General features: G+C 39.6%; 1 protein-coding gene across 16 annotated transcripts in view; it reads right to left on the reverse strand.

Annotated features, from left to right (window-relative positions):
• Positions 1-2,452: 2,452 nt before the first annotated feature.
• Positions 2,453-15,508, reverse strand: part of ppip5k1b (diphosphoinositol pentakisphosphate kinase 1b) — a 56,767-nt gene continuing 43,711 nt past the window's right edge. For 6 of the 16 annotated variants that reach the window (XM_044356437.1, XM_044356436.1, XM_044356439.1 and 3 more), the window contains 4 exons: positions 14,530-14,715; positions 9,492-9,629; positions 7,987-8,100; positions 2,453-3,067 (listed from right to left, as the gene is read on the reverse strand). In XM_044356437.1, the coding sequence (XP_044212372.1) occupies positions 2,976-3,067; positions 7,987-8,100; positions 9,492-9,629; positions 14,530-14,715 (530 nt within the window). In that variant the 3' untranslated portion in view covers positions 2,453-2,975. Of the gene's footprint in view, positions 3,068-7,986; positions 8,101-9,491; positions 9,630-14,529; positions 14,716-15,508 lie in introns of those variants that run through there. The other 10 variants (XM_044356441.1, XM_044356440.1, XM_044356447.1 and 7 more) reach the window with 5 other exon arrangements.

Below are 15,508 nucleotides of genomic sequence, written 5' to 3' on the forward strand. Positions count from 1 at the left end.
TGATGCCTAAATATATATATTTATATATATATATATATAAATCTATATAAAGGTTTGTTCTACAGCAGGTGTTTCCAGGTTTCGGGGGTCAGTTCATTTTCTATTAAACCAGTTTGAAATGAGCAGGAAACTGGTTCACCAACTTTTTTAAAATTTGTCCCATTTGTACTTTGGTGCCGCCTGTAATCGCAGCGCTGTACTATAATAAAACTGCAAGTCACTGTTTTATGATAAAGCTTCAATTTTATCTTAAAAGTTTTGGTTGAAAGTAATAAAAGTATTTCTTTGGAGTTTAAAGTAAATTCACCTCTAACTTTAAAAAACCCCCTTTAAGCTGGTTGAAAGTGAATTGACCCCCCGACAGTTCAGTCACATGTTGATAAAAAAGCCATTTTTCATCTCTAGATTCATGATAATGTCTACCTGAGTATCACCAATTACACATTTTAGAAACAGTCATTTGATTAAAAAAATACACATGTGATTTGGTGTGACAGCAGACTGCAGACAGAGAGGCTGACGACTCTGCATCAGTACGCAGTATTCAGGTAGTCGTCATTATCTATCAGTACATTTATACTATTTACTCAATCGAGTGGTTTTTCCCTTTAACTCTAAAATAAAATCTTTACCACAGATTTTCTTAAAATCAAATTTGATTTGTAAACCCCCCAAAAATGATAAAAAATAAAAGTACAGCAGTGTCCCCCACAGTGTCTACAATACTTAAATATTCCTGTCAACAGTCATTGAAGGCACATTAACAAAGAAACTGTTTCCATTCAACAGACTAATACAACAACCGACTGTTACATTTACAAAAACCTGTATATAGAAAACAATTAGAAATGTAGTCTTGTTTTGGTTGTGTGAAGTAAACTAACAATCCTGTGAACACAAAGTACCACATGACGGCCCAAATCCATGACTGTATCCTATCTGAGTTTAAAACGATAACCCGTATCCCTCCAGATTCTTGAGATTAATTCATTTGTAATGAGGATTTTAAAGGATGAGACCGGCGACTGTCAACAAATCTCATGTGCAGAGACAAACCAACAATGAACTGATCTACTTACAAGTGTTGTGTGTGTGTGTGTATCCAAAGCCTGATATATTGTATTCCTCTGTGCTTGTAGACTTCCATTGTTGTCCAAAAAACTATTAAAAACACATCAGTGAGTCACACCGCTGCACTGGGTGATATGTTCCTTCATTACAAAGAGTTTGGGTACGACAGTTTGTTTAGAAACGTCTCTGAAGACTAACGACAGCGATCCTGTCTCCAGTCTCAGAGGAGACCGATGGTTCAGTTTACAGAGCTTCACTAGCTTGTTGTGCTACATAACACAACCTCTTGACTTTGTACTATATTATAAATTTCTCAAAGAACTTCAGTACAATATTATACAACAATGGAAGTCTACGGCACAGAGGAATTATATCAGGCTTTGGATACAAACACAACACTTGTAAGTAGATCAGTTCATTGCTGGTTTGACTCTGCACATGAGATTTGTTGACAATAAGAAAAATATAGAAAATTGCCAGACTTATCCTTTAACAGACAATCTGTGAAGTCATTAAAGTGTCAGATTCCTAACTTTTGCATGATGTCAATCTTTGTATATCACAGTACTTGGTAACAGTCTGAAGCTCAAACTGGCTTCAGAATAAGGTACATGCCAGACAGTCATTGAGAAATAACATTAACACGAGCTGCGTCTCAAATCACATACTTCTGTTAGCACACTTTCATGTAGTACACTATGTACACTGTGTACTTACTGGCGTAGTGCGCAAATTTCTACAGGGTAGTGTTGTCTCAAATCAAACACAGCCGTTGTGCACTTACCGGAAATGACGATCGCAAATTAGCATTAGCTAGCGTTAGCATTCGTGTTATCGTTAAATTAACCCAAAAAACATACTGATGGCTTATATCTGACAGCAGTATAGTGGTGCTTAATGCTAAAAAACACATGCATAACTTACATTTGTATAATGTGGCGATGTTCACTGTAGTTACAACGTACCCGGCCGCCATTTCCAGTTTGAAAAGCGGTCGCTCCCCTTCCGCTACGTAGCCAAGATGGCGACCATTGAGGACGAGAAGCGTCCATAGTTCCACACTCAACTTTTTGACTGTTTTGAGTGCAACATCCGGGTACTCACAGTGCATTTTTCCACACTTCTAAGTGTAAGTACAGAAGTACGCGATTTGAGACACAGCAATGGTTTTACGCTTCGTCATTTCAATCATTTAGAGAGAAACTTTCAGCCGACCTGCAGATATTTGTGTCCTAAACACGGTGCAAACTATGAGTCCGTGTGGTCAACTGTCACTGAATTTAAAAAACAACAACAACCAGGCTGTGAACAGGTCGCCACATCACTGCAGCGCAACAGTGAACAAAAATAAAGGGCACTTGTATTTTTTTAAAATTTCAAATCAAATCGATGACGGTTGACACTTTGACTCACCGTTTTGGTTTAAATGTCTCCACGTTAAGGTCAGAAATGAGCCAGCTGGTGTGTGTGTGTGAGATTCTGTGAACCAGGATAAAACAGCAGGCTCTGTTCTTGTTTTAGCGTCGGCTGCATCCAAATTAAAACTAAAAAAAAAAAGGCACAACTGGTCTGAATATCGGCTTGATGCACAGTTACTCAGTCGGAGCAGGTTTCTGTCGTCTGACTGTGTCGAGGTGATGATGAAGAGGTTTTTAACTGTTGAAGGTCCAGTGTTTTAGTCACTGTCCGGTGCAGGAAACGTGGTTGTACATCAGAAGGGGTCCGTCTTCAGTCTGAGTGGTTAAACTTACAGTCTGAATGTTTGTTCTAGTTGAAGCGGAGCGGCTTCTCTCCAGCATCAGCGTCTCCTCCAGTGTCTTTATGTGAATGTGTGTGCAGAAGGACAAACCGAGGTCTTCAGATCTTGTCCTCAGATACCCAGAAGTCCTTGTGTTTTTTTTTCTCTACTCACTGAAGCTGAAGTTCAGGCCGGAGCTCTCTGTGATCGGGGAGGAGGGGCCTGCGCTGGATACGGCGCTGGAGGGGATGCTGCCGTCTTCACACAAAAACACAGAAAACACAGTTAATTATCTTTTAAACCTCAGCGACACATCAGTTCCAGTATCCGCACAAAACATCTCTGACCTTTCCCTTAATCTGAAATCCTCTGGTACGAATACTACACTTCCCTGATGGAAGAGTTAATCTCATTACTCGCCGCCCCTGAGCCACTCAAGAGTCGCGGCGTGTGTGATGTGTTACTCTATGTGCGTCATGTGGAGGGACACAAAGCCGCCACCCCTCTGCGTTCAGTGATTCAGTACAAAAAACAGGAAAAAAAACCTGCATCATCCCCTCAACACTTCATCTTTGGTTGTCAGGATTATTGATGGTTTCATAAACATTTACGTCAATATGTGTATATATCAATAATCTGTTCAACCTGGTCAGCTGATCCTCTTTAGCCTCCCGTAGACTAAAGCGCTGGCTCATATTTATCTATAAAGCCGCTCTCGAGTTACTTATTTAAGTGAGTTCAACTGACAGAAATGTGTGAAGAGGCTTCCTGTTTATTAACAGTTCCCAAAATCTGCTCTGACGGAGGTAAAACAGCTTTTATATAAACTGAAAACTCTGCCAGGAACCTTCTGCAATTTGATCTAAAACTGCAGAATTTGGTTTTTCTTTGTGAATTTAAATCATCGTTGCACAATCTGACTGCTCTCTCATCTGTCTGCTGATGTTTTAAAGAGTCTACATGTGTTAGTCTGATGGATTAATAGTTTTAGATCAGTCTTATTCGTTTTATTTCACTTATTTTGGGGATTTAGACAGATATTGGGTTGTTTTAAAGAGTCTTCATTTGTCTTTAGGATGTAATACTTTATATGATTGTGAAGACTTTTAATCTCAATGGAGGTATTTTTTGGTTAAATAAAGGTTTTTTTTATTTAACTGACTAAAATATATTTTTACATTTTTTTTTTTTTTACATTTTAGGGTATTTCCAGGTATTTTAAACCCCCGTGTTGCAAAGAACTGCTGCTGTTCCTCCACTAGAATGAGAACAAATGTGTCTCAAATCCAAACTACACATTAATTCTATGCAGGTTTTGAGTCCGCTGAGTGTTCACACTAGAAAACTGGGCGTGCATATTAAATGTGTGTGTGCTGTGGGTGGACATTTTTTGTCCCACAATGCAACGTGCAGCATAAACGAACAGGGGTAAAACTACATGTGTATAGAGGGCAGCATCACAGGCCTCGTAGCATTGTAGCCTGCAGGAATATCATGAAAAGAAGAAGAAAAGGAGACGAGGGGATAGCTGCAAACCAATCATAGTGCAGCCTTTTCTCTCTGAGGTTACTGATCAATATAGTGGTTCAATACATACTGTACAATACAAACAACTATATACTACAGCTGAAATGATAAGTCGATTAATTGATCAACAGAAAATTAATCTGCAACTATTTTCATTATCGATTAAGTTTTTTCATTTTTCAAGTAAAAATGCCAAATTTTTACTAGTTTCATCTTTTCAGTTTTGAGGATTTGCTGCATTTTTTGTCTTCTGTGACAATAAACTGAAGATTTTGGTGTTTTGGACTAATCAGATAAAACAAGCAACATGATAACATCAACATAAGTTTCAGGAAACAATGGTTGGAATTTTTCACTATTTTCTGATATTTCTGACATTTTATTGTTATTACAAAGCAATTAATCGTGGAAATAGTTGACAGATAAATCAATAATGACAATAATAGTTGGTTGCATCTGTAGATCAGATTAGTCCACTGTTCAAAAAGAGAAAAGAAAGTAATCCTTCTTATATAATCAATCAACTGATGAAATTTGCTGGTTGTCTGAGGTTGGAGATGATAAGACGTCTGTCGCAGCAGGTTTTGCATCATTTCTGTTTATTATGAGACATTTGTTGTACACTAACTGCACAATATGTAGTATAATATGTAGTATATAGTACAGTATGTAGTATATATGTAGTATATAGTACAGTATGTACAGTAATATGTAGTATATAGTACAGTATGCAGAATAATATGTAGTATACAGTACAGTATGTACAGTGTGTAGTATAATATGTAGTATATAGTACAGTATGTACAGTATGTAGTATATAGTACAGTATGCAGAATAATATGTAGTATATAGTACAGTATGTAGTATATATGTAGTATATAGTACAGTATGTAGTATATATGTAGTATATAGTACAGTATGTACAGTAATATGTAGTATATAGTACAGTATGCAGAATAATATGTAGTATACAGTACAGTATGTACAGTGTGTAGTATAATATGTAGTATATAGTACAGTATGTACAGTATGTATTATAATATGTAGTATATAGTACAGTATGTACAGTATGTAGTATATAGTACAGTATGCAGAATAATGTGTAGTATATAGTACAGTATGTACAGTATGTAGTATAATATGTAGTATATAGTACAGTATGTACAGTGTGTAGTATAATATGTAGTATATAGTACAGTATGTACAGTATGTAGTATAATATGTAGTATATAGTACAGTATGTACAGTATGTAGTATAATATGTAGTATATAGTACAGTATGCAGAATAATGTGTAGTATATAGTACAGTATGTACAGTGTGTAGTATATACTGGATAGAATTAGTATATAGTTTGGATTTAGGACACATTAATAGTCTTTGTGACACATAAAACGTTCAGTGAGGCTCTGAGTGACACAGTCCTGTTCTTGAAAGCAGCTGTACTGTTAACAACTGTGTCACAGTATCACATCACCAGCAGAACAAGTGTCCTATTCATCCGGCTCTATAACCTCCAGCATCCCTGCCTGAACAACCACGTGATAAACAAGGCTAAATTAGTTCTCGGCAGTTACAGCGACTCCCGATCTGGAGCAGGTACCGACGGGACCGAGAGGAGACGGAGAGACGGTCAGAGAGAGAAAAAGCCACCTGGGGTCAGCACGATGTAAATAAAATACGCGAGAAAAAGGGGGGAAACACGAGAAAAGATAAGTGAAGAAGAATTCGGGGGCAGATGTTTCATCAATCAGCAACACTGGCAACAGGCTAAATTAATCATCTCACCACCCAGGGGGATAAGAGGAAAAAACCAGACTGAAGGAAAGAGGTGAAGTAGGGAAAGAAGAGGAGAGCGAGTTGTTAAAGGGGGCTGTGATGTTCTCTCTGAGTCCTATTTAACTCAAGTTTTATAACTGATGCTGATCCCACAGGGTGGCCTGCCAGACATTTACACTCCTATTTAATTTATCTGACAGTTTTGGAGCTTAGAAGAAGCAGAGGTTGTGTTTTTTTTTTAGTGTATTTACTAACATACAGCTGATTTTGTAAGAATGCAGGATGTTCATGAAAAAATCCAGCTTTCATTTAAACGTTCACATTTTAGACATTTTTTTAGACTTTTTAAACTTTGACTCTTAGCAAAAGTTACTTAAAGTGGTTGTTTAGGTTGGGGTCCAAATTTGAGCTGAAATGATTAGTTTGACAGACAGAAAATTAACTGTAAACTGTCAGTTTTGATCATTGATCATGTTCAAAGGATAGGCTCACAATTTTTCAACTCCTGTTGTCCTAAAACAACATTCAGGTGCCCATATGAACAATGACACATAATGATTCCTCCCGTTCATACTGACCATTAGAAGATCCCGTCATGTTGCACTTTCGATGTAAGTGATGGGGGACAAAATCAACAGTCCTCCTTTCATGCAAACATGCATTATTTAAAAGTTTAAGCTAATACGAAGCTTCAGCTGTCTAAATCAGTCAAATCAAGTCAACATCTTTCAATGTTAAAGTCTTTTTAGTGCCTTTTTGTCACTATATTTCCACTGCAGCTCAACAGGAAAACATTGTTGAGACACTAAACTAACTGTAGCTGTGTAAGATATCCACAATTCGACTAACTCAGACTGCTGAAGCCTTTAATTATCTTCAGAAAATACTCTTAAATACAGTTTTTTGCTCAAAACAAGGAGTGTGGACTGAGTGTCCCCCCCATCGCTTAAATTGTAAGCACATCTGTAGGGGATCTTCCTAATGATCAGTATGAACAAAAGGAATAATCACAGCAGGAAAACCCTGTTCAAGTGTTCTAGATGTGAGGATTTGCTGCTTTTCTCTGTTTTTCTCTGATTTTTGCGTTTTAGATTGTTTGCTGGACAAAACAAGCAATTTTAAGAAGTCACTTTAGACGTCGGGGAATAATGACGCATACCTCTCACTATTTTCTCACTAGACAAGACAATCATTATTAGCTGCGGTCTTAGTTCTGTGTTTTGTTCAAGGACACGTGTCTGCTGGCTGATCCGAGCATGTGACGTCGTTGTTATGATACAGTTATTATCTGTAACCTCTGTGTCATCCTTGATAAATGAACGTCTATCAGGTCACATCTGCTACCGTCTATGTACGTGAAGGTCATTGCTGGATGTCGGGGGGGGGTGGGGGCGCGATGCGGAAGGGCTTTTTCTTTTATCTTCATCCAGATTTAGCTGAGCGTGCACGGTCTTTCCTGGGTATTGCTCTGCTTGTCATTCGTACACTTACTCATTTTTACTCGGGGGAGCTGCTCAGTGCAGCGTCAGTCTGTCTGCAGAGCAGCTGAGGATTAAAAGCCTCGTTCACGGCAGAATCTGAAATTGATAGCTTGCTAAGTGGCCGCAGTAAATGAATCATTTTGACCACATAGCTTATTCCTGACAGCTTAATTCATATGTTAAAATAAATGTATCTAAATAAGATGTTTGTGCATGTAGAACAAGATTTTTACCTCATGCACACACAGCAGTATTTCCCTTCTTTGAACAGTTTGAGGATATTTCAGGTCACAAAACTCACCGTACTCACATCTACTGTATCAGAGGGGGAGATACATGCAGCCCCTTCAATATTACATAACGCCATAAAATCATTAAAAAAAACACTCACGCCATAGAGGCTGGCTCGGCGGGCGAAGAGACGTCTCAGATCCAGAGGAGGACAGAGGCTGCTGTGGGCTGTAGAGAGACGTCTGGCTCTGAGAGTCGAACAGGCCGGACAGTGCTGGAACAAAGACAGAGGAAACATTCACATCAGCTTCCAAATGTCATAAACAGAAGCTCATTTCACGTCAGACTCATAGTGCAGTCCTCAAGTATTCGGAGAGTCTCTTTTTTTTCTCGTTAAGTGTTAATATGTGGATATTAGATTTCAAATGAAACTGCTTTAACAGCTTTAATTTGAATGTTTACATCCGCGTCTCAACAGCTCTTTTATAGATCATCACTCAACTTAAGCGGACAGAAAGTAACCACACAAGTTAACATAAAATGAAAGTCACTCTATTTAATACATGGTTGTAAATTCCTTTGCTGTCAGTAACTGCTGTTAAGTTGCTCTTTAAAGCGACGGTAAACGGTTCAAGTGAAAAGCACTTGAACTTTATAGTCACTCTTTCAATTAAAATCCAATGTGTGCTGAGTAAAGAGCCAACGCAAGAATTCAGTAAATGTCCAAATACTTCAAGACTGCACTCTCTTTCACATCTGCACTTGATGCATAAATATATCACTTTAAAACAAAAATTCCTTGCAAAGAAGTTGTTTCTGAGTGTTACAATAAATAACATTTCTCTAACATGACCAGAATCAAAGAAGTATTGACATGATGGTCGGTTTTGACAAGCGATCATTCATGTTTAATGGCATATTTGATGCGCTCAAGTAGCGGATTAACCCGAATATAAGACAACCCGGGAAAAAAAAAAAAGACTTCTTGAAGATACAACACTCGTCCTCTCCCTGAGATATTATTAATCCAAGAAGAAGAGAGTCCTCATTCTTGAAGCCTTTTCTCTCACAAACATGAAATACTTCCATTAAAGCAGAATGTAAATCCCGCATTTGTGTAGCTTGACTATCAGTCACACACTCGGGCTGTTGGAAGCGGCACAAACGATTTTCTCCTGCGGTTTGCATTTTTTAGACTGACTGTCTCTTTTGAGCTCCTCATCATCTGTTACAGTGGTCCATTTCTACAGTAAAGATGTCGGGAGACGCTTTGGACTCATCATGAATTCATTTCCTGTATGTTGTGTTCCTCTTCACAAGCCTTCAGAAACTAAACAAATACTTTTAGGGCTGATAACTCGAACTGAAACTCGCTAGACTAGCAACATTAAGGCTACAAACAACCCATAATGCAACACCCTCTGTACTGTAGGAGCTGTACACTCATTCAAAAGGAGTATCTAATCTTCTGAACATCTGGAATATAAGATGTTCAAATGTATTTTCAATAACAGATATCGTCTTATATTCAAGCCAACAGGATATGCAATTCAACAACTGCAACTCCTATGAAATACATGATCTGCATTTCATAATACGAACTAAACAATGAAGCGAGACGTACGAGCGTCTGACACTAATGCTGCTTCACGGTGGTGGACTTACCTTTCATGGTCTTGGCATGGACCTCGCTGCTGCTCTCGCACATCGCGTTGAGGAACTCGTCCACCTGCTTCAGCGAGAGCGAGTTGTGCAGCGTCTCCAGCGGGTAGATGGAAGGCACCATGGAGCATCCTTCAAAACCTGCAGTACGGACGAGAGATGCAAACGCAGCCGTTCGTATACCACTCCTCCGTCGTACTCGAGAGGAAGAGTGGTAAAACGTTACAGCTCTCTGTGCATGTTGGCTCTTCTACAGCTTGTTCTTTCAATGCCATACTGACAAAGCGGGTACCAGACGTTGTCATTTGTTAAGTAGCCAGACAGACTTTTATGCTACTGTAAGATCTACAATTAGTGGCTTGTTACCTTCTACAGTGTACCTTCTGTCTGACCTCCGACAGCAGGTACACCACACAAATCTATCAGCCAAATAAGATGTCAGCAAACATATAATCAGCAATATATGGCTGGCGTTAATTTCCTTTGTTAGTAAGACCACATGAACAAAAAAAAGTGGTGTTTTGATAAGTCTGTGATCATACAGTAGAGGGTGTGGATCAATTCACTTTAATTCAAACCACACTGAAGAGTATTTCTTCACTTCAGCATGTTGATGTCGAGACTGAGCAGCTCTAAAAACATGGACGCTGGATTCATCTGTACTTTGGATGTTCTTACTAAGTCAGACGTCAGGAACAGGATTGATGGTAGCTTTGGTGTCGGGCTAATGTGTTCATTGGAGATGATAAACACTCTCATTTTGTTCCATTTTCTGCGAAACTCTATAAAGCTGCTGTCTGCACATAATGAGCAGAAGATGCATAAAATGATTTATTGAGTCATAGCCTACAGTAGATAAGATATTTAACAGTTCATAGTATTTCAACTTCATTTGCAGACTGTTATTCAAATTATATTTATTCGAGGGAAAGTTAGATATAAGATCCAAAAAGCCTGAGTTTAAACAGCTGGAGACCACTGGGAGAAAACAAGGAAGGTGCAACATTACTTTGGAAAATAAGATAAGTAGAAATTCTGGGAGTTCAGTTGACAGACCATTTATAGATATATTAACCAACTATTTTAAAGTATTTTATCAGATTGATACAATAAAATCCATAAAACAATCAACAGCTCTTTGATTTGCGTCAACTTGATACATCCAGAGATTTAAAAAGGGAGAAATACTATAGACTGTAGACTAAATTGTATAGTAAATTGTCTGATGGTTGACAAATTTCAGGGTATGTCTCACCATGTCGCCCAACCTTAGTTCTTTCTATTAAATAACCCCAACAAGCAAAACGCCCAGTAACATCAATGAACTGGTCCGCTGAAGTGTCCTTGAGCAAGAGTGGACTCTGGCCTGAGGTGAGCAACTGAATAGAGGTTTTATCTGAGTGACTGTATTGTAGTTTTAAGTATAATTCATTAGTAAATTGACCAGTTTGGAGGTGAATTGACCACAACCCTGATATCTTAAATAAGGTAGATGTAATAGTAGAGATTAGGTGTAGTGTGTGATGTGTTGAATCTTGAGTCGGCAGATTCTGTGTGGACATATTCAGTTATTTGTGTTTTTCTTTTTATAAAAATGCCAAAAAATAAAAAAAAACCAACATGTGCTGAGAAACACGAAACACAACTGCACCATGACAAGCTGACTTTTACACACAAACTTACAGCAAATACAGTCCAGTTGCATTCAGAGCAGACTGACAAAGAACACTATGATGAAGCGACATGATGGAAAAAAAAACAAAAAACGGGGGGGGAATGAATGGAGGGTAAAGCAGTGCTTCCATTTCATCCATCTCCCCGGAGAGCATGCTGGTCAGCGTTGTATTTCTCTATGAATAATGTGCTATGACTACAGATTTTTTCCACGGCTACTCCCTGAAATAGCTCGTCTAAGATAATGACACAAGCGGAACGAACTGCAGTCGGCACTTAATGGACAGGAACAATTCAAGGCCTCCAGGGACCGAGATATGAATTTCCCCTGTTGATAATTTTCACATCCAAGTTTTAGTGGAAAGGCTCAGCGTTAATGATCGTCATGGGAACCTTCATGTATAGTAGAGATGACATAACAGAACATTATATGGACATGTTTAACTTTTATCTGACAACCACCAAACAAAAACAGGATCAGAGAGGAAAAATACATCACAGACAGCTGCTTTAACTGCGTTTTTGGTTGAATTTCTTCATTTATCATGAAATCTTTCTCTTTACTGGATGTTTGCTAAAGCTGCTTTACTCAGTGTGGACTGAAATGACAAGGTCTTCCTGCCAAAGCCTTGACGAGAGAAGAGAAATACTACCTGCTTTAATTGGTATGACAAAGCCTCAGGAGGACGTGTTTTGGTGGCTCAGCAGACTTAATTGTGCATCACACCTCAATCTTTAGCCTCACTAAATGGCTTTCAATTGCGTCTTCTCGCCTCTTTAGTTTTTATTACTTTGCATTCTTTAATAAAGCAGAAGTTATATAAAAATTAACACAAGCTGGCATTTATTGCCTTTCCCTCCTCCCTGTCTTTGCTGCAGCCTCTCTTATGTCGATATCAAATTCAGCTCACGCACCAGATTCAGTGAGAGCAGTAAATCCTGACGCTACACTGCACCACTCACACATCCCGCTTTCCAACACAGGAATACACAAGGAGGACAGGAAAGACAGCACGGTGATATTAAAATGCGTATATGTGAGAAAGCATCGCGCATTGCCATAAAAAAAAAAAATCTCCATCTAGTCGATGCCTTTAGAAAAAGAAAACATCTGCACGTTATTACAGACAGTCATCCGTGACTGCAAAGAATAATTGCGAGGCTCTATTAAGGTGACACAACGTGCCAAGACGTGCTCCAGATACTCTTTTAAAAAAAAAAAAAAAATCAGCGTTTTATGAACAGGCTACTACTTAATTAGGCGATTAAAATGAGGGATGAGATGATGACCCAGATCTTTCAACAGACGCTGAAATATCTGCCACCTGGCCAGGAAAAATGCTTTGCGAGCGCCGAGGGAGACACAGTGGAGCAGAAGAGTCTGACCTCCCAGTACGAGGGCCAAATCGGTGCCATCAACACCTGACTGTCTATTCTACAGACAGAGCTCATTATTGAGTAAATGTCCAGTTTCAGGGGCACTTTCAATGCGGCACCCACTACTCAGGATAGAGCATGCACACGATGCAGTAAGGCAAGGCTCAAACTCTTTGATAGCAAGAGTTCATTTGTCCTGATGTTCAACTGTCCACCTAGCATGCATGTAGAGCATCAGTCCTCCTTGTGCAAATTATTTTAACATTATTTATTATTATTTTAATTTTTTTAAATTTTAACATAAAACTTTGCTTTAGTTATAGCCTTTTCTAGTTTCAGAAATGGTAGAGTAGGTGTCCAGTTTTGTGACTTGGAGCAAAACAGACTTAAAGGTACCTTGTAGAGCCGATACATTGGTCAGGCCAACATATCGTATCAGTGTGCAGGGTGACCGAGTAAGGCCGGTATCAGACTAAATCAGGCGGTGCGGCCCACCTCCACAGGGTCAAGCGGAGGTGTGTGGGGGGGGTGTGGGCGTGTTTATTTGTGCTCTAGAACATAACTGCTGTCAAACAATCAGAAAATAACGTTTTATTGATCTGATTCAGTGGCTTTCTCACTATCAGCGCTCCCTCTCTTCATTCACTCTCTATCTCACTCGACCATTGCTGCTCTCTCTCTCTTTTTCTGTCGTCTTTTTTAAAAATGAGTCGGGAAGTCAACAGCAAAGTCTAACTTTACTTTTAATGATATCAAACGAAGAGAAATGTCCTCCCCTCGTCCTAGTAATGTCTTTGTCCTTCCTCATGACAGAGTTTACAGCTCTGATCAGTCTGATCTCTGACTGTGATCGGCCACCGCAGCCTTCAGCTGCAGTGACGTCGGGTTGCGTTTCTCCAAAAAGTTGACTCTGGCTCAACTTTCCAGCTGCAGTCTAGTGTGGTGCCGCAGCAGCCAAAATGCACCGCCCCCCTTCAAATGAACGGGAGGACTGGCATTTTCACCACACGGCCTAATTTGGTCTGAATACGGCCTAACAAAAAACTGCTGAACTTGGTTTGCAGTAATTTAGAAACAGTGCCACCATTACATAGTTTGTCCACCAGAGAGCACTGATACATGATTTTACACTGTAAAAATGTCCTGCTCAGTACATATCTTGGTCACAATAATAAATAATAAAAGTAAAAATCAAAAGAAAAAAGTCAAAGAGATCCCGATCAAGTTTTTCTAATTATGTTATGCATTTACATTGAAAATAAATACTATTGGGAGATATATGATGGGGATTTTTTAAACTTCCAAATATTGATATCGGTATCAGCCTCAAAAGTCCAGTAATAGTCGGGTTTTATTACCCTTTCTCGTGTAGACACACAGGGGTGACGCATCTCCAAAGAAAGTGGTTGAGGTGTCATTTTTATCCTCGTTCTCCACCTCCCGATCTAACAATGCAGGTGATGTAGTTGACGCCCAGCAGCGATCTACAGCTCTCTGCTCCACTAAGCCACAGCTAGAAAAATCAAATCTCGATGATCTGATAAAAATCCCTAAACTAACTACACCCACAATCAGTTTCACTTGGAAATGAGTCACATTACGGAAGACGAAGACGCATTTCCATTGCAGACTTTAAGTCTGCAGAGGAAAATGGACATTTCCTGCGTTGAATATTACATCATCTGGCAGCCATGCAAATAACAGAAAAATATGTTTGCAGTTGGACTGATGGAGCAGGGTTGCAGATGTGATTAACAGACAAAAAAGACGAGAAAGGATAAATGCACAGGTGGAAAAGGAAAACTAAAAAAGGACAACATGAAAGGCCAGACTGTAAAAAAAAAAATGAATGCAGTGAACTACAGCAGATGCAAAGCTCAACTGGCATTGGCAGCGTCCCTCTTGCCCCAGCGCTGGCTTAACGGGGCTAGAGGGAGTCGGAGTCGGAGTCGGAGGCAACAGGAAGTGAGCGAGGTCTACAGAGGCTGACCGTGGAGAGATTCTGTGAGCTCCTGACCAGACATCAGCCAGGTCTTGAGGAGGCGAAGGTGGTAGGGGCAGTGGTGCAGGTGGTGGGCCATGGCCCTGTCCACAGCCAGAGGAGCAAACCCCAGCAGGGCCGGCTCAGCGGGCAGCCCCCCCAGCAGCTGGACTACATGGAGCTCGTCTGAGGGCTCTGAGGGATAAGAGGCAGAGCAGGGAGAGACAGTGGAGCAGGAGGAGGACAGGAGGAGGTGATAGGAGCTGTGCAAAAGAAAGGCACAGAGCTAAAAGAGAAGTGTGTTTGTACAGTAGAGTTGTGTGTCTGAATGGGGGAAATACATAATAAATAACACATTCACTTTCAGTCTCTACCTTCGCTTGATCAAAGCAGGTCTGAAGCAGATCAACTATGACTGAACAACACAAACAACTGATACAATCCAACCATTTCATGTCTAAGCAAACAAAGTTCAAACACAAGTTAACTCCAGGTCAAATAAAGACATCAGCAGTCAATAACAAGCGATAATCTACGATAACACATGTTGAAAGGAATCAATGAAAACCCAACAGAGACCAGACGAAACCAGACGGTCTTACAGTCATCAATCAACACATCATTGTCAAAATTATAGTCCTTTGAGCGCCTTCAAGTAAAGAATGTATATTAGAGATTTGTGGCATCCGAGCTTGATTTACTGATCTCAAACAACCAAAAAAACAACCAACTTTGCATCAACAGTGCAAGTCTGAGAAGTCCTCCACCTCAAATATTCAATAAAACCAAAAATCACATATAATATGGTTGTTGATCAAACACTGCAACACAAGACTAAGAGCGCCAACATGGTCATAATGACAACGCTAACATGTTTACCGTGTTCACCATCGTAGTTTGGGGTGCTAGCATGCATTTACTAATTAGCACTTAATAAAAAGTACAGCCGAGGCTGATGGGAGTGTCATTAGTTGTGTAGGTATTAGCC

This window comes from Thunnus albacares, chromosome 7, assembly GCF_914725855.1.
Source record: "Thunnus albacares chromosome 7, fThuAlb1.1, whole genome shotgun sequence".
Lineage (NCBI taxonomy): Eukaryota > Metazoa > Chordata > Actinopteri > Scombriformes > Scombridae > Thunnus > Thunnus albacares.